At 38.0% G+C, this 19,277-nt stretch overlaps 1 protein-coding gene across 1 annotated transcript; it reads right to left on the reverse strand.

Annotated features, from left to right (window-relative positions):
* Positions 1 to 4,312: 4,312 nt before the first annotated feature.
* On the reverse strand, positions 4,313 to 5,248 carry LOC115525381 (olfactory receptor 8B3-like). The gene has a single exon (XM_030332554.1). It carries the CDS (start codon positions 5,237 to 5,239, stop codon positions 4,313 to 4,315), a length of 927 nt encoding a protein of 308 aa, XP_030188414.1. The 5' UTR covers positions 5,240 to 5,248.
* Positions 5,249 to 19,277: the final 14,029 nt, after the last annotated feature.

The following is a 19,277-nucleotide window of genomic DNA, read 5'->3' on the forward strand; positions in this document are numbered from 1 at the left end:
TTCTATAAGTGCTATACCACATATGGTGGTTCTTTTCAGTGGTAGCCATTGTGTATTCAGAAGGCATCCCAAGAGTTTATTCTCATTTTCTGTTTATGGATTATTGTAATGTTTGGTTTAAGAGGGGCTTTAATCAAAGTTATGTAATCTTAATTGTAAAATTTGGCTTAAATACATAAAAATTTCTATAAACCAAACACCAATGGGATACAAGCCAAGGAACAGAACCCTCACTCTACTCTTAGGGATTCAGAAAATTATACTTCACTAATGATTATAAAATGAAGAGCTTACAGCCACCAAGCAGATGTAAGAATAGAATATTGCCAGCACAATAGAGCCTTCTATTCTCCCTACTGGATAGTAGCTCTGTCTCTTCTTTCATTTTCCATCTTGCTTTTGTGCCAATCATTCTCTGGCTTTTCTTTACAGCTTTATCATCGAATAGGGCCTCACCATCATTTGCACCCAGCCCACAGAAGGTCAGGAGAATATGCAAAAGGTACAGTTTGTCTCTAGAATGGTTTTCATCATGGCTAGAACTCAGTACATGCCACTTCTCACTGCAAGAAGGAAACTGTATCCATATCGAGAACTGTATGTTCTGAAAGAAGAGATGAACAGCTGGCAATCTCTGCCACACTGGGCCACTCATAGCAGTGCCTACCACATACCACTGATGTGAAGATTGAATAAGATAATGAATGTGTGAACTTACTGCTAAGCCTGGGACTTGGTAAACACCTAATAACAATGACTATTATAGGCTATATGTGCTTCCTGTGCTTCTATTTATTGTGTAGACCTGTATTAAATAAGAATAAACTCACATTCTCTAAATTAGGCAATAGAACTGTCAAATATGAAATGTGAATGATACTTTCTGATCATTTTTCTTATTTAAGTGTTTTGCCTTTAGTTTTTGTTAGAGGCACGTTATTCACTAAAACCATTGTTCAAGTTTCCCTGATTTTAAAAAATATGGTACATTCTGTATAATAATAATAAAAACACCCAAGATTCAGAATCAAAACACCAAATACGTGGTCTTATTTCTACCATGTGTTAATTGTGACTTGGAATAAGCCATCAACATCTCTGAGTGGTAGTCTCATCATCCGTGAAATGGAAACTGGATCCTCTTTCCCATTTGCCTCAAACTTCTTCCCTGAGGAACACAGAGACTGACAGATATAACACGCAGGGAACACAGCAACAGCACACTCTTCCTAAGAGCAAATGTAAAACCTGCATATATCTTCATTTTTTAAGTGGGTCTATTCAACCTTACATCAGAGAGACACTTTAAACAGCATAGGTGATTCCACCAGCTATCCTACTCACTGAGAAAGATGGGAGTCTATGCCTCAGACTGAGTGAGATTTTAATATTTAAAGGTGCAACAAAGCCCTTTATATAAACCAACTACTTCATCTAGGGCTGGGCTGAACATACAGTGAAATGTCCTAATGCCAGAGAGAAAAACCAACTGTGCCACTCTTAGAGAAAAACATCATGTCTGTCCCCAGTGTGGATATTTGCTAGCCTAATCAAATTTCATTTTCATTTTTTTAAAATATATTAAATTTATTGTCAAATTGGTTTCCATACAACACCCAGTGCTCATCCCAAAAGATGCCCTCTTCAATGCCCATCACCCACCCTCCCCTCCCTCCCACCCCCCCATCAGCCCTGAGTTTGTTCTCAGTTTTTAGGAGTCTCTTATGCTTTTAGCCTAATCAAACTTCAGGAGTAATGCTATTGACCATATGAGACCAATTTTGGAAACTATCCACATGTAGAATGTAACTCTACTATGTTGCATTATGAAAATCTACCTTTATCATTCTGGTATAGTGCCATTTTTGCTTGCCATGTAGAGCACATTGCCACACAAGAAGCCAACAAACCACCTAAGCTAAATTTCAAAATACTTAAATATTGAGTGGAGATGGGAAAATGGTAAATAATGAAAATTGTTAGAAGCATCTTAGAAAATATATTGCACCTTGATAAATCATATGAAGGATCTTTAAAATGACATTTTCATGGATAAAGAAGATGTGGTTTATATATACAATGGAATACTACTTGGCAATGGGAAAGAATGAAATCTGGCCATTTGTAGCAATGTTGATAGAACTGGAGAGTGTTATGCTAAGTGAAATAAGTCAGGCAGAGAAAGACATGTTTTCACTCATATGTGGATCCTGAGAAACTTAACAGAAGACCATGGGGGAGGGGAAGGGGAAAAAAGTTACAGAGAGGGAGGGAAGCAAACCATAAGAGACTCTTAAATACTGAGAACAAAATGAGGGTTGATGGGGGGATGGGGGAGAGAGGAAAGTGGGTGATGGGCATTGAGGAGGGCACCTGTTGGGATGAGCACTGGGTGTTGCATGAAAACCAGTTCGACAATAAATTACACTTAAAAAAATAAAATAAAATAAAGTAAAAAAATAATAATAAATAAATTTTAAAAATAAAATAAAAAATAAAATGACATTTTCTTACCTTAAAAAAATCCACATTCTTTCCAGTAAAGACATTACCACATTTGGCTTATTCACCAAATGTTTCCTTCAAGTTGTCATTGCTCTCTCAGCTGAAATTTGAAGTTCTGTACCTTAAAATATATATAGGAGTAGCATATGGAAGCCAAAAAACCCAGAAGTGATTTAATCATTCCCAGGTCCTCCAACCCTGTGAGTTCACATTTTTAAATATCAAATGACTTGTGCTATTATCCTTTCCAGACAAATCATGTGAACTCAATAATATTTCTAGGGCTTTCCAGGAAGCAAAGGAGAGTCACAGCAAGGGCTTTAATTATCCATCATTTTACTTTGTAAATTCCTTTCTCCTAACTTGAGTTCCAATTACTCTTTATCTCTTGAAGCTACTGCCCTCTGTCTACCTACTGCCAAATGTGACTACAGCTTTCCTGTCTTCATTATGAAAAATGACAACTGATCTAGTCACTGTGTATTATAATTCCATTTTAGATATGGACACTGGAATACATTCACAGTACTGTGCAGAAATGATATAATTTCAGAATGCGGTTTCTAACACTCATGACCATAGCCACAGAGGGATCGCTTATTTACTGGTCAAGTGTCTTGTTGAATCCTGGCCTAATGAGATATTTCTGTGCTTTTTTCTCTTCCATGCCCTCTTTTCTGAAATATAAAACCTTACAAATATTCCCAATTCACTTTAAAAAAAATTATTCTATACTGTATTGTGTACAAACTACCTTATTCTGTAGTACTTGATGCCAGGTTTTTTATGTAACCAAATAGAGTGGTTAAATTTGTCCATAAGTAACATCCTTATTTGAGCCAATCATCTCCCCAAAGGGCCCTCTCTTTCTCAACAAGAAGAAGCAAGAAGCTGTTTACCTAAACAAAGAACAAAAACTGTAATACCCAGCATGAGAGAAATCCATGTAATACCCAGCATGGAACAAAGCAGAATCAACCTTCAAACTAGAAATCTTTTCTCATAGTCCTTGTTCACCGAAGTGAAAATAATAAGGTAGAAGCAAAGCATACTACAAAGAGTTCTAGACTTGAAATCAGAAGACTATGAGGATACTCTACATCTTGTCTTTGTTAAGCTGTGTGACTTTTGATGAATCATTAACTATTCTGAACTTCACTTCCCCATTCATAGAGTAAATATCTTTTGTTGATCAGTATGTGCTACTTTGACTGGATAAAAGTAAAAAAAGAAAAGAAAAGAAAAGAAAAAAGAAAACAAACTCTGCCAAAAGAAACTGCTGTAAAATGTTTACAGATGCAAAATAGATTAAATATAATAGTCTTTCTTGAACCTTCGATTTCTCCCATTTGAAAAAGACATATTCTTGCCAATCAGAGGAAAGAAACAAGAGTATATACACAGTAGGTGATTTATGCTTCTAATAGCATGTGGCAGATAAGAACAATCCCAATGGTACAGTGTCAGTCTATTGTTCTCCAATTCAATAATCTGGAGACCATTCATCTTTTTCAAGTGGAAAAAAGGAGTTCAAAATGAAAAACTTTAAGAAGTCAGATAATACATTTCTTATTTAATATTGTTGCTAAACAGGAAAAAAGTAAAGACATCGTGCAAATGATGAAGAAAAAAAAAGACCTAGTGATAAAGACCGGAAGTAAATTATAGAGAGAAGACTCAAATTTCCTTTAACATGTTAAGAAAAAAAATAGACTAAGAAGGCTACTGCAAAAAACGTTTTCATTAAACATAAAAATCTCCCCGTTGTGTAACTAACTGCACTGAGAGCTACAGTTTCTAATTATAACTATCTCCTACTCAGGACTTTCCTTAGGGCAAGTTTAACATCTTTATTTCTTAAACTATAGATTAAAGGGTTCATCATGGGAACCACATTGGTATAAAAGACAGAAGAGATTTTCCCCTCATCCATAGACCCAGCAGAAGATGGTTTAAGATACATAAATGCACATGATCCAAAGAACAAGGAAACAGCAATTATGTGGGAACTGCAGGTGCTGAACGCTTTGGACCTGCCCTCAGTGGAGCTGATGTGGAGGATGCTGGAAAGGATGCAACCGTAAGAGACAAAGATGGTGACACTGGGCACAATGATGTTGATGCCCACCACGATGAAAACCACCAGCTCATTCACGTAGGTGCTTGTGCAGGAGAGCTGGAGAAGGGGGAGGATGTCACACAAATAATGGTTGATGGTGTTTGCATCACAGAAGGTCAGTCTCAGCATGCATCCTGTGTGAGCCACAGCACCCGAAAATGCCATCAAATATGAACCAAGCATAAGGCTGGAACACACTTTAGGGGACAGGACAACATTATACAAAAGTGGGTTACAGATGGCCACATAGCGATCATAGGCCATTGATGTCAACACATAGCATTCAGAAATAGCAAAAAAACAGAAAAAGTAAAGCTGGGTCATGCACCCCCTGTAGGAGATAATATTTTTCTTTGATACAAAGTTAGTCAGCATTTTGGGTGTAAACACAGAAGAATAGCAGAGGTCTATGAAGGACAAATTGAAAAGGAAAAAGTACATTGGGGTGTGTAGGTGTGAATTCAGTCCAAGTAGAGTTATCAAGCCCGAATTTCCTAACACAGTGACCACATACATGACTAGAAACAGGCAGAACAGAGGGAGCTGGAGATCTGGTAGGTCTGTTAGCCCCACCAGAATGAATTCAGTCACAAAAGAACCATTTCCAGGAGCCATCTTCTCTAAAGGGATCTGTGAGCACAGAAGAAAAAGTTACAAAGAGAAAAACTCAGCTTTTCCCACCATTTCTCCTTTCCCAAATGCAGTATATGCATGGAGAAGGTCTGAGACTAGCCCAACCTGGACCCAAGACTCCACTGCCATTATCATGATACTGCGTGACTCAGGCTTCCCCTTATTAGTCTTTGCAAGCTAAGTAACAAAGAATGTCAAATCTTAGCCTATAGAGTGAAGAGCAATGTTGCTAAATGCAAACATAACTATGGGAAATACCTTCTCCCTTATGGAAAAGAAGTTTACATGAGGACACAATTATCCTTCTTTCTTCTCATTTTCATTCACATAAGCCCTCTCTTCACCAGTAAAATTTGAAGCTGCAACCTGGAGCTGGCCTCTAATGCAGATTAGACTTGGTGTGGTGGAAAGCAACTCGACTGTTTCTAATCCAAAACTAAGGGACCAGTCTACAAGAAGTTACTGCGCAATGTCACAGAGTAAAAGCCTCAAATCTGGAGTAGCAGCAAGTTTTGCCCATGGAGAAGAAACTTACTGACTCACAGAACGCATTCCTTGACCAGCCCTTGCAACATCTCTAAACATTCCCTGCTCCGGACAGATTTTTCTGCCAATTTCACTTGAGTCTCAGGACTGCAAAACTGGGAAAGATAGTGGCGTATCTTAGATCCTCAGGTTTCCATCTCAAGAAAGGAGGACATGCTTAAGCTGAAATTCAGAAGCTCACCCACCTTAGGCCAGAAAACATTGGTGCTTCCTTATCATTGTTATTATCCCCATTGTCATGGAAGGGCAATTTCCGGCTCTGAGGATTTGGTTTTTTTGATTCAAAGAGAATTCAGCCCACACTTAATTGCTGATATGTCCTGGAAATCTTTTAGAACTATAGATCTTAATTTCTGATTATGACTTTTAGTTCCCTCAAACAGAAGACAAAAACAGTCTTTATTGTTATCATTTTTGCCACTTTGGTGGCAAATCTTTTAGAACTATAGATCTTAATTTCTGATTATGACTTTTAGTTCCCTCAAACAGAAGACAAAAACAGTCTTTATTGTTATCATTTTTGCCACTTGGTAAGTCACAGAAGATTTAATGTGAGTGTAACTATATAATGGTAGTTATAAACAAGGCAGAAGCTTGCTCAGTGTGTTCCCCAAGGAAAATTTCTAAGTGTAATCAGAAACCATGGGGATTGTATATACACCCTGGACCAGAATCCATATTCGGTGCCTCAAGGACTCAATAATCTGCTCAAGTTTTCTCTTCCCTTTGGAGACTGTATGACCCCTCAAGGAAGAGCCAAAAATAAATTCCCATTTCCAATTATGCAAGCTGGAAGCCTTAATCTCTACTTCTCCACATGACACACTGATTCAAAAAACAACTTATGTACAGATTCCCTTTGTAAAAAAAATCTAGAAACTGGTTAAGAAGGTCCCTTACCCAATTCATGCATGAAACCAGGCATATTGAAGCTGTTAGGGAAATTCAAGATACCCTTTTGTCATAATACCGATCTTGGCATAGCACATGTGATTCTGACAAAATCACTCAGCTCCCAGCTACCCCCTGGGAAAGGGAAGAGGTGCACCATACATCCAAAGCCTCAAGTTTTTTAGGAGCTTTCCATAAGACTAGCTTATGTTAGGCATGTTTCAGAAAGGTGAGGAGCCGTGGGCCATGGCATAGTTTAGCTGCACAGGTGACAGAGGACAGAGAGAGAAATTTGGGCTAGAACTCACAATAGCTCTCTGCCCCCACATACACACGCCCTGCTGACTCAGCCCAGAGCTAGCAGTAAAGAACTCTTCCTCTAACCATGTATCTAATGACCCAACTTATTAGGGGGCTGCCTGAGGAACCGACTTCAGCCTTGCTTGTTTTAGAGTGCTGATGGGAACTGACATACTCCAGAAGCGATGAAGCAAAAAAGAACAAAGAAAGTGGGACAGACTGACATGAACTGTAAGAGGCTCTCACTATCTGGCCAGGCTTTTTGTGTGGGTCTTCTCTAGCACAAGGCTAGACCATGAAGATTAGGATAGGTGGACATTTTGTCTAATGTCCAGACACAAGCCCAGAGAGTCTAAGTATTTCCCAGAAAGAACAACATAAATCTCCAGAAACTGTCCCTAATGAAATGGAAATACATCGTTTATCTGACAGAGAATTCAAAACAACTATCATAAAAATGCTCACTGCAGTCAGAGAGCAATACGTGAAAAAAGTAAGAATGTCAACCAAGAGACAGAAAACTCTAAAGAATACCAAGCAGAAATAATGAGGCTGAAGAAAAAAAATCACTGAACTGGAAAAATTACTAGGAGGTTAAAACAGCAGACAAGGTCACACAAAAGAAAATATCACAGAATTAAAAAAAAAAGTTGGGGCGCCTGGGTGGCGCAGTCGGTTAAGCGTCCGACTTCAGCCAGGTCAGGATCTCGCGGTCCGTGAGTTCGAGCCCCGCGTCGGGCTCTGGGCTGATGGCTCAGAGCCTGGAGCCTGTTTCCGATTCTGTGTCTCCCTCTCTCTCTGCCCCTCCCCCGTTCATGCTCTGTCTCTCTCTGTCCCAAAAATAAATAAACGTTGAAAAAAAAATTAAAAAAAAAAGTCATGTGAAATTAGTCATCAAAGTATCAAATGAAGAAAGAATTAAAAATAGCAAATAAAATAAGAGAATTTTTGGACTGTACCAGTCGGACAAATATATGTATTTTAGGGATCCCGCCCCCAAAAAAAGCGATGAGAAATAACCTGAACGATTTCTCAAAGTAAAAATGGCTTAAAACCCCCCAAATCCGTAGAAAGAAATGAACATCCAGATCCAGGAAACAAAAAGGACCCCCCTGACCAAAATAGAAAGATGACTGCAAAGAAATCCACACCTGGACACACTATATTCAAAATTATTGAAAAATCAAAGACAGAATTTTGAAAGCAGCAAGAGAAATGCAACTTATCCCATACAGTGAACCCCCCCATAAGAATATCCGTGAATTTTCCAGCAGAGTTCAATGGATTTCAGCAGAAATCTTGCAGGTCAGAAGGGAATGGGAAGATCTATTCAATGTGCTGAAAGAAAAAAAAAAGGGCGGGGGGGGGGGCAACCAAGAATACTGTAAATAGCAAAAGTATCCTTCCAAAAGAAAGAGAGAGAAAATTTTTCCTCAAACAACAGCTGAAAAGATTCATCACCACTAAACCTGCCTCATAAGAAATGTGAAAGAGAATTCTTCAAGCTGAAAAGAAAGGACACTGGGGTCTGGGTGGCTCAGTCAGTTAAAGCATCTGACTCTTGATTTTGGCTCAGGTCATGTTCTCACAGTTTCTGAGTTCGAGCCCCGCGCGGAGAGTGTGGAGTCTGCTTGGGATTCTCTCCTTCTCCTTCCGCCCCTTCCCTGATGTCTGTCTCTCTCTCTCTCTCTCTCTCTCTCCCTCTCTCTCTCTCTATATATATATATAAACACCTTTTAAAAGAAAAGAGAAAAGAAAGGACACTAAACAATATCACATTAGCCTAAGAAAGTCTAAAACAAATTGATAAAGGTAAACACATAGTACAGAATATTGTATTGTAAAAGTGGTGGGTATGGGCTGCCTTGTGGCTCAGTTGGTTGAGCACCCAACTTCAGCTCAGGTCATGATCTCACAGTTGGTGGGTTTGAGCCCTGTATCCAGCTCTGTGCTAACAGCTCAGAGCCTGAGTACTGCTTTGGATTCCGTGTCTCCCTCTCTCTCTGCCCCTCCCCCACTTGCGCTCTGTCTCTCTCTGTCTCTCAAAAATAAATAAAATGTTTAAAAAAACATTTGGGGGGTAATGTTCTTTCAGTTTTGATACAAAAGTTAGTAGACAAAAGTATCAAAAAATAGATATCACTAAAAATGTTAATAGACACAAAATACATGTATGTATTCAATAAAGTATCTTTAAATGACAAAAGCAAGATGTCAGAAATATTTCCTTAAATCAAGTCTACAGCCCCTATCAATGTATTCGAGCATATGAATAAATAGGAAAATATGTGAGGGTGTGTGTTAGGCTTACACATATATACCAAAGGGGAACTCTGTTATGATAACACCTATATTATAAAAGAAGAGAGACTCAAATAAATTACCTGGCTTTATACCTCAAGGAATTAGAAAGAAAAGAACAAAACCAGAAATATATCAAATAGAAAATAGAAAATCATAGTAAAGCATGAAAATGAGAGCAGTTTTAAAAGGTAAAATTGACAAGCCTTTAGCAAGTCTAAATAAGAAAGAAGAGAGGGGCGCCTGGGTGGCTCAGTCAGTTAAGTGTCCGACTTCAGCTCAGGTCATGATCTCCTGGTTTGTACGTTTGAGCCCCGCGTCCAGCTCTGTGCTGACAGTTGAGTCTGGAGCCTGCTTTGGATTCTGTGTCTCCCTCTCTCTCTCCCTCTCCCTCCACTTCTCTCTCTCTCTCTCTCTCTCTCTATTTGTCTCCTTCAAACATTAAAAAAAAAAAAAAAAGAAGAAGAGAGAAGACTCAGGTAAGTAAAATAAGAAATGAAAGAGGAGACAATACAACGGGTGCCACAGAAAGAAAAAGAAAAAGAAGATTATACGAACACTTATTCACCAAAAAGTGGATAATCTCAAAGAAATGGATACATTTGTAGAAACATACAACCTACCAAAAATGAATCATGAATACATAGAATTTCTGAACAGAACTGTCACTGACATGTGATTAAATCAATACTCTAAAATTTCCCAACAATGAAAATCCAAGCTTCAAGTAGAAATTCTACCAAACATTTAAAGAAGTAGCACAGTCCTTCTCAACTCTCCCATAACATTAAAGAACAGGGTAGACTTTCAAATCCATTTTATGAGGCCAGCATTACCTTGATATCAAGTCCAGACAAAGACACTACAAGAAAATTAGAAGCTAGTATGATGAATTCTGAATTCTTATTCATCTGATGAATACATAAAAGCATATATTTACACACACACTTATATTTAGTAGGGGAGAAGGGCAGAAGGGCATCATTTATTTACTCATATAGAGGGGATTCTCTCAGTAGTAAAAAAGCATCGGACTCTGAGTTTCTTCAAATGTGTAAACTGCTCAGAGGAAGTGGCTCCAAACATAAAACAATGACTTGTGCTCCCACAATTATGAAATTTTTTTTCATGACAATTCTAGAGGGAGAAAGATGGAAAAGATCACTCAGGCATTGTGCTAGCCTGTTTAGGCTGCTATAACAAATCCATGGATTGGTGGCTTATAAATAAGAGAAATTTATTTCACACAGCTCTGGAATCAGGGAAGTGCAAGATCAAGGCACCAGGATATTCCATCTCTGGTGAGGTACCTCTTCCTGGTTCATAGGCCGCTGTATTCTTGCTCTGTCCTCACACGACCAAAGGAAAAAGGGTACTCTCTGCTATCTTTTCTATAAGGGCATTGTTCCCATTCATGAGGGCTCCACCCTTATGACCTAATCAACTACCAAATTCTCACCTCCTAATACCATCACACTAAGGATTAAGTTTCAACATAGGAATTTAAGGAAGCCACATTCAGTCTATGGCAGACTTCACTTTAAAGGTCTTTCTTCATTCTCTAAATCCATGATCTAAGATCTGTATCTAAGGTCCATGTTTAGGATCTTTCCAACATCACACATATGATTTTGAAACTTTTACACTCACAAAATTAGGTTTAAAAAAGACAGAGAGAAGGAAATTCAAGATGCAATGTTTTGGAAAAGGATCCAAGGTAAAAAAAAAAAAAAAAGTAGATTATTAATTATATGAAATAAGGCTAGATAGAAATTCTACTAGAAGACTCCACTAGCTGTGGCATTAAAAAGGAGCCATAAGGCTTTCTTCATGGGCATTCTTATAAAAACCAAAGCTCCCCATCTCAAAGACAGTGTAACTATAAAACTGAAAATGGAAGTTACTATTAAGAGCTGGATGGCCTGACTTTGTTTTTCTCTTGGATCCCCAGTAAAAATGAAGAGCCAGAAAAACGACCTACCAATCCATGACTTGTGTGACCAGTGCATTTAATTCCCACCCCCTGCTCCAAACCAAGTAGCCATGATTGAGAGCTGCTCTTTCCTGTACCCAAATACTGTGACAATATAAAGTTTCTGAGCAGATCAAAAGTATTAAAATCTGGTGAAAAGGGAATGAACAATTGCATTTCTGGATAATAGAACGCATAAATGTGTCCTAGCAAACCCTACATGACACCACGTGTATTATTCAAAGAGAAGTGCAGCAATCTGGGGTTTACCCTATTTTGGGTATCAACTCTCCTATCAATGACCCTTCTAGGGAAAGGTGTGTTGCCTCTGAGATTTTTCTAGTTCACAAATTTTCCACACAATTTAGATCACAAATCATAGTAAAAGAGAGAAGGCACACTGGGTCTTTAGGGGAGAGACTTCTTACAATTGCAATTGTCCTAAAAATAAGAATTTTCTTTTGTACCAACACTATAACATTTTGAAAGATTAATCTGTTTAACTTCTCCCTATGAATTAGGGTATAGAGTTATGTGGTCCAAGTACGTCCCTATCAATTGGAAATTAATGTTTGAGCAATAATCTAAGTAAACAGCTCCCTCTGATGGGGACTTTTATCTTAGAGAACACTCAAGTCAATTTAAAAGAAAAAAAAATGCTGTATGTAAGGAATATCCCAGGAGGGCTTTAATAATATTTTTTCTTCTTTCTTTCCAAGTTTTTATTTAATTTCCAGTTAGTTAACATATAGTTACTCACAGTAAACATACAGTAAATTTAGTTTCAGGTATAGAATTTAGTGACTCAATACTTACATACAACACCTGGTGCTTATCACAACAAGTGCCCTCCTTAATCCCCATCAACTAACCAGTCTCCCTGCTCACCTCCCCTCTGGTAACCATCAGTTTGTTCTCTGTAATTAAGAATCTGTTTCTTGGCTGTCCTCTTTTTTTTTTCCTGCTAAGTTCATTTGTTTTGTTTCTTAAATTCCACATATGAGTGAATATTTTTAAAAGTCAAATTAAGGAGCACCTGGGTGGTTCAGTCTGTTGAGATTCCAACTCTTGATTTCAGCTCAGGTCATGATCTCATGGTTCATGGGATCGAGCCCCACATCAGGCTAATAGTGCAGAGCCTGCTTGGGATTCTCCCCCTCTCTCTCTGCCCCTCCTCTGTTCACACACACACAGTCTCTCTCTCTTTCTCTCAAAATAAGTAGATAAACTCAAAAAAATAAAAGTCAAATTAAGATCCTTGCTATATACATATAAGTCTCACTTTTAAAACTACAAAATACTATATACATTTTAATATGGTGGAAGAAAATTTTGGCAACTATTTTGCATTCTCCTTTCACTTCTCTTTATCTCAATGTGAGAAGAATTTGAATTCATTTCAAGATTTATTGAGATGGAATTGACATATAGTACTGTGTAGCTTTAAGGTGTACAATGTGTTTATTTGATAAATGAATATTGCCATATGATTACCACAGCCGTATTAACTAACACCTTCATCAAGTTACATAATTACCATATCCTTTTTATGGTGAGAATTTTTAAGACCTACTTTCTCAGTAAATTGCAAGTATGCAGCATACATATAATGGAATATTATTCAGCCATGAGAAATAACAAAACTAGGCCATTTACAACACCATAGATGGTCCAAGAGGAAATTTCTTAAGTGAAATAAATCAGGCAGAGAAAGACAAATACTACATGATATCACTTGTATGTGGAATCTAAAAAATCCAGACTTGGGGCATCTGGGTGGCTCTGTCAGTTAAGCATCCAACTCTTGATCTCAGCTCATGATCTCAGGGTCATGAGTTGGAGCCCCAAGTCAGGCTCTGCACTGACAGCTCAGAGCCTGCTTGAGATTCTTTCTCTCCCTCTCTCTCCCTGCTCCTTTCCCACACCCACACACACTCTCTCTCAAAATAAATAAATAAACATGTAAAAATAATTTTAAAAATTAAAAAGCCAGACTCATAGAAAGAGTAGAAAGGTGGTTGCCAGGGGCTGGGAAGGTGGGGGGGGGGGGTGGAACTGGCTTGTTGTTGAAAGTGATAAACTTTCAGTGAGAAAATGAACAAGTTCTGGAAATCTAACGCAAGGCACTGTGATTATAGATAGTATTTAAATTCTTTAGAGGAGTGTTAGGAGATAAAAGAAGCAGTTGTTCAAAGAATAGTTAATTCAAGGAGAGAAAAAAAATTAAAGCTGTTCCTTATTCCTCCCCATCTTCAATATTATGGCTCTGGGTAATCAAAATTAATCCATATAGTAGCTTGAAAGCATTCTAAAACCACCCATCCCTTTGTTTTTAACTATTAAACAGGTGAAATAAAAAGGCCTAAATGCAAATGTAATAAAGAACTCAGATAAGTGACATGTGAAGGAAAACCAAAGAACTAGAGTATAGAGATAAATTGATTTCATTTAAATTCATGACAGGTGCATATATACATATATTTCCATGAAGATAATGCAAAAACAACTCTCACACTGATAATCACTTGATTTTCAACATGGATGCCAAGATGTTCTATGGAGAGCCAATAATCTCTTCAACAAAGTAGATATTGACATTTAGAGAAATGAAATTGGACTCCTATCTCACACAAGAAGCAAAATTAACTCCAAATAAATCATAAATATAAATGTAAGAAGTAGTATCATAAAACTCACAGAAGAAAATATCTGAGTAAGTCTCTGTGACCTTGGATTAAGGCAGTGGCTTCTTAAATAGGACACCTACAGCACATGAGACAAAAGAAAAAAATAGATGAGTTGGAATTCAACAAAATTTATACCACAAAATGCAGTGATGCACATAATGGAGTATTACTTAGCGAAAAAAGAAAAGAAACAAAGTGACTTTACAATTTACAATATGGAGGCACTTTGGAAAGAGTAAGCCAAGTAAGAAAAGCTGGTCACAAAAGACCATGTATTGTATTATTCTGTTTGCATGGACTATCTAAGGCATTTAAAATCTATAGAGACAGAAATTAGATTGGGGGTTGCCTAGATTGGGGTGAGGAATAGGAGACCGGTAGCTATGGGAATGGTGGAAAGGTCCCCAAATATGTTGTGGCAATGGTTGCACAACTCTGTGAGTAAAGCATAAACTGTTCAATTTAAATGTGTGAATCATCAATAAAGCTGCTACCAGAAAGATAATACTAAGCCTTAAAAAAAAAGGATGAAAAGAAGTAATCAAAACATTTTGGGGGTGCCTGGGTGGCTCAGTTGGTTAAGAATCTGACTTTGGCTCAGGTCATGATCTCACGGTTTGTGAGTTCGAGCCCCACGTCGGGCTCTGTGCTGACAGCTCAGAGCCTGGAGCCTGCTTCGGATTCTGTGTCTCTCTCTCTCTCTCTACCCCTCCCCGGCTTGTGCTCTGTCTCTAAAAAATAAATTAAAATGTTCAAAAAATTTAAAAAAAGAAATACCTTTCAAAAAATATACTACATGCGCACACACAGTCTCCTATACACATGTAATTTTCCCATTATGACACACAGGATCATTCATGTTTTAAAACAAATCACTTCATTTTCCTTTTTTTCTTAGCACTTCTCCTGTCTTGGCTCCCTTCCATCACTCAGTTATTCCTGTGTATAACCTAGCACACACCTTACCATATTTTCCTACTTGCTCACATAACCAAATACATTTCTAAGCGTTTTTTTTTTTTTTTTTTAATTTTTGGGACAGAGAGAGACAGAGCATGAACGGGGGAGGGGCAGAGAGAGAGGGAGACACAGAATCGGAAACAGGCTCCAGGCTCTGAGCCATCAGCCCAGAGCCCGACGCGGGGCTCGAACTCACGGACCGCGAGATCGTGACCTGGCTGAAGTCGGACGCTTAACCGACTGAGCCACCCAGGCGCCCCTCTAAGCGTTTTTAAATGATTACAAAGTATATGTTTTTCTCTTTTTATTTATTTTTGAAAGAGAGACAGCAAGTGTCAATGGGGGGGGGGGGGCAGGCAGAGAGAGAGTGGAGAGAGAGAGAAAGAGAATCCCAAGCAGGATTTGCATGGAGTTTATGTACCTTGCCCCAAGGTACATAATTTTAAATCTCTTGTTTTTGTCATTTGATGATACTTCATTAATTCATTACTATTTCCCCAATATTCTGCTGTGGGTATGTTATAACTTACCCAATCATTTCATCTTAGTATAACTTCACTATTTTTCCAGATTTTCCACTATAAGCAATGTTAAGATAATCATAATTATTTGTGCCTGTGCTTGATATACCAGTACTTTTACCTCAGTAAAACAATTTTGTAGAATATCATCTTTCAGTTTAATATCAGATGGCTTTCCTAGAGACTATAATAATTCATCTCTCCCCAGGAAATGGAGGCATCCCCTGGGAAATAGCTACAAATATCTGGGCTCCAGACCAGTGTATGAGATCCTTTCTAAAAGATACCGGAGGGCTGTAGCAAGGCAGAGGGAGACGACAGAGAGAGGCTCCCTAGCCTACATTCCCTGAGACGACCTCCATAGGCTTCTGGAAGTGTGCCAGACCAGAAGCCTGCCCCTCAGGCCAACACTCAAGGGAAAGCAAAAAAGCCTCTTTCTCAGAAAGACTGAGGGTATATTTCCATGTGCTCTCTGTGCAGTGCCCTTCATGTGGTAGTCTGTGCCGAGAACTACCAACTGACTCTCCAATTGTTACAATCCCATGGGATCCAGGGATGCAAGCTCCCTTGACCTCCAGAGCCAGGCAATCAAAAGGCATCCCGTGGGCTGCAGCCACAAAACTCGGGCATCAGGTGTGTGTAAAAGGTTCCCTCCTGGAGATACTGGCTCTGTGGAGTATGGGAGAAGAAAAGTGTGAAGAAGACACCTGCCAAGGAGGGGGAAAAAATTAAAGAAGAAAAAAGGTTAGTATTAAAAAAAAAAAAAAAAGATGGCACTCAACAGCTTTATCAAAGCAGAGGGAGAATGCAAAAATGGCACCCACTGAGTAAAAACAAATGGCGACCACCAGGTTTAGCAAAATAGAGGGAGAGCACAAAAATGGCACCCACCTAGCACTTCAATCCCCACAGAATACCCCAACACAGCCCTGGCTCTTAATCTGATGATTAACATTAGCAAATGAATGTCTTTCAGATATAGTCTTGGCACTTTTTAAATGGCTGCATCTGCACTGGGCCCTGAGGTGAGTGAATTGCACATACACCCTCTAAGAAATGTTTCTCAGTTCACTATAGCCTTTGGGTCTCATGGACATGAGCTCCATTGGTTTTCAAAGCCAGATGTTTGGGGTCTCACCTCTCACCTGCAGGTCTTAAAAGCTGGGGTGTCTGAGGTGGGGTATGAACACTCTGCTTCTCAGGGAGAAGTGTGAGTTTGCCAGGGGTTCACAGCAAGACCACATCTCAGCTTCTCCTTCCCTCCTCTGTGTGGCCCTTTTCTTGTTTGCCAATGTGAAGGAGCTGCTCCGCCAGTTTTCAAATCTTTCTCAGAGGAAACTGTTCCATATACAGCTGTAGATTCAGTGGGTCTGCAGGAGGAGGTGAGTTCAGGATCTTCCTAAATTGATATCTTTGACCACCTCTCCTGAATCTGTACACCTTAAACTTATATAGTGCTACATATCAATTATATCTCAATAAAGCTGAAAAAATGGGGGGGGGGATACTCTTTAGTTAAATAACATATTTCTATTTTGAAATGAGAGAAAAATCATGGCCATAAATCTGGTTGGGTTTTAGAAGGTACATAGCACAACTCCCTATTAAAGTATCCCGATATGCCAATATTTTCATGAAACTTATTACAGATAGAGGTACAAGAAAAAAAAACAAGTATGGTTTGTTTTTTTAAACATTCCTTCCTAATTTTGGTGAAGTCACTCATAACCTTATTTATCTCAGAAAGTTAAATTTTTGAAAAAATATATTTTTAATATGAAATTTATTGTCAAGTTTGTTTCAATACAACACCCAGTCCTCATCCCAAAAGATGCCCTGCTCAATGCCCACCACCCACTTTCCCCTCCCTCTCACCCCCCATCAACACTCAGTTTATTCTCAGTTTTTAAGTTCTTATGGTTTGGCAAAATATATTCTAAGTGTAGATATAGATCTGATCATATGGTGGTCAATTAAAATAATAACAACAGTTCCACATCAGTGCTAAGTGGGGGGAAAAAGTAAAATTAAGCAATGACATAGAGATGGAAATTCAGTTTATTGGTAAAAAACAGATATAGTTAAACTTAGTGGTGTCTGAGTAAAAATCAAATTCAAAATCATGTTTCTTATCTTTTCATTGCATAGCTTCCAAAGTTTTTACTAATGCTTATTTATTTAAATAGAATATTTTATTTTAAGAAAACTCTTACTTAAACCTGAAGAACCAGTATTTACTAAAAGCTGTCAAATAATTCTAATGTGCAAGGCAAAATTAACCTGAAAGAATTAAATCATGAAGCCACCAGATTAAAACTCAAGTAAGCTGACCTCACACACTAGACTCCTATGACACTATGACCATATGGCAGCATCATACCACTAATTTAGCTCAGCCACTAATTTAGCTAAAGAATATTAGTTAAGCATCCATGAGGTAGTAGAAATTGAGGATATAACAGTTAACAAAGTAATGCTACATCCTTAAAATCTTGTACTTCAGTAAGGCATACGGATATTTCCAGATAGAGATGCCCAGAACATTCTATAGTTGGGAGCTTAGACTCTTCAATCAAGTATCCATTCATTGATGCTCACTCAACTTAAATATAAAACTAACACATTTAGATTATTTTAGATTGACTGGTTTGAGTTTAGACACCAATGCTATTTTTGAATGATAAGCACGTCAATTGGTTTTATGTATGTGTGTGCATATTTAAATATAAATGTATATTTGTACATGGACTTGTGCATGGACATGTCAGCACATGAATGTCTGGCAACTCTGCAAATGTCAGGACTATATCTAGCTGGTCCCATAAGAATGAAAGTGGACATCTGTCTCCAGGGCATCTAAGACAACAAGTCTTGTATCTGTACAGATTGACTGACAGCAGTAGGTTTCCTCCTTGAACAAACAAGATCAGTTTCTTTTTTCTTAATTTTAATTCCAGTATAGTTAACATACAGCATTATATTAGTTCCAAGTGTACAATAGAGTTATTCAACAATTCTATACATTATTTGCTGCTCATCAAGATAAGTGTACTCTTAATCCCTTTCACCTATTTCACCCCTTCCCCCACCCACCTCCCCTCTGGCAACCATCTGTTGTCTATAGTTAAGAGTTTTGTTTTGGGGATTGTTGCTTGCTCTCTGTGTTTTGTTTTTTAAATTCTACATATAAGTGAAATCATATGGTATTTGTCTTTCTCTGTCTTATTTGCTTAATCTCTAGATCCATCCATGGCATGGCAAATGGCAAGATTTCATTCTTTTTTATGGCTGAATAATATTCCCTTGTATACATAACATATCTTCCTTATCCACTCATCTATCGATGGACACTTGGGCTGCTTCCATAATTTGACTATTGTAAATAATATTGCTATAAACTTAGAGATACGTGTATCTTTTCAAATTAGTATTTTCATATTCTTTGAGTAAATACTCAGTACCATAATTATCAGATCATATAAGACCAGTTTCACAAGACCCTCAGATTGCTAGATCAGCTCAATCCGCTATCCTCACTGAGCATGTATCTACACTACTTAGAGTTCTGAGAAAAGTCGTACTTAACTCCATTTTCTTTTTGTGCCTAGAACACAGCTGGTGGCATTAAAATATGGTTTTGTTGTCCTATACTTTTGAGTATGTTCTTGTTTTATGCAAAAACCCACTCATTTTATGGGGAAAAATCCACTTCCAATTTCACTTTTTTATTGAGATTATGAATGTAAAAAACTTTTATAATACAATGTGATACATTCAATAGTACAATAAACACCAATGAGATGCCAGCCAAGAAGGGAATCATCACTTAGTATTAAAGAGTC

Source organism: Lynx canadensis, chromosome D1, assembly GCF_007474595.2.
Source record: "Lynx canadensis isolate LIC74 chromosome D1, mLynCan4.pri.v2, whole genome shotgun sequence".
Taxonomy (NCBI): domain Eukaryota; kingdom Metazoa; phylum Chordata; class Mammalia; order Carnivora; family Felidae; genus Lynx; species Lynx canadensis.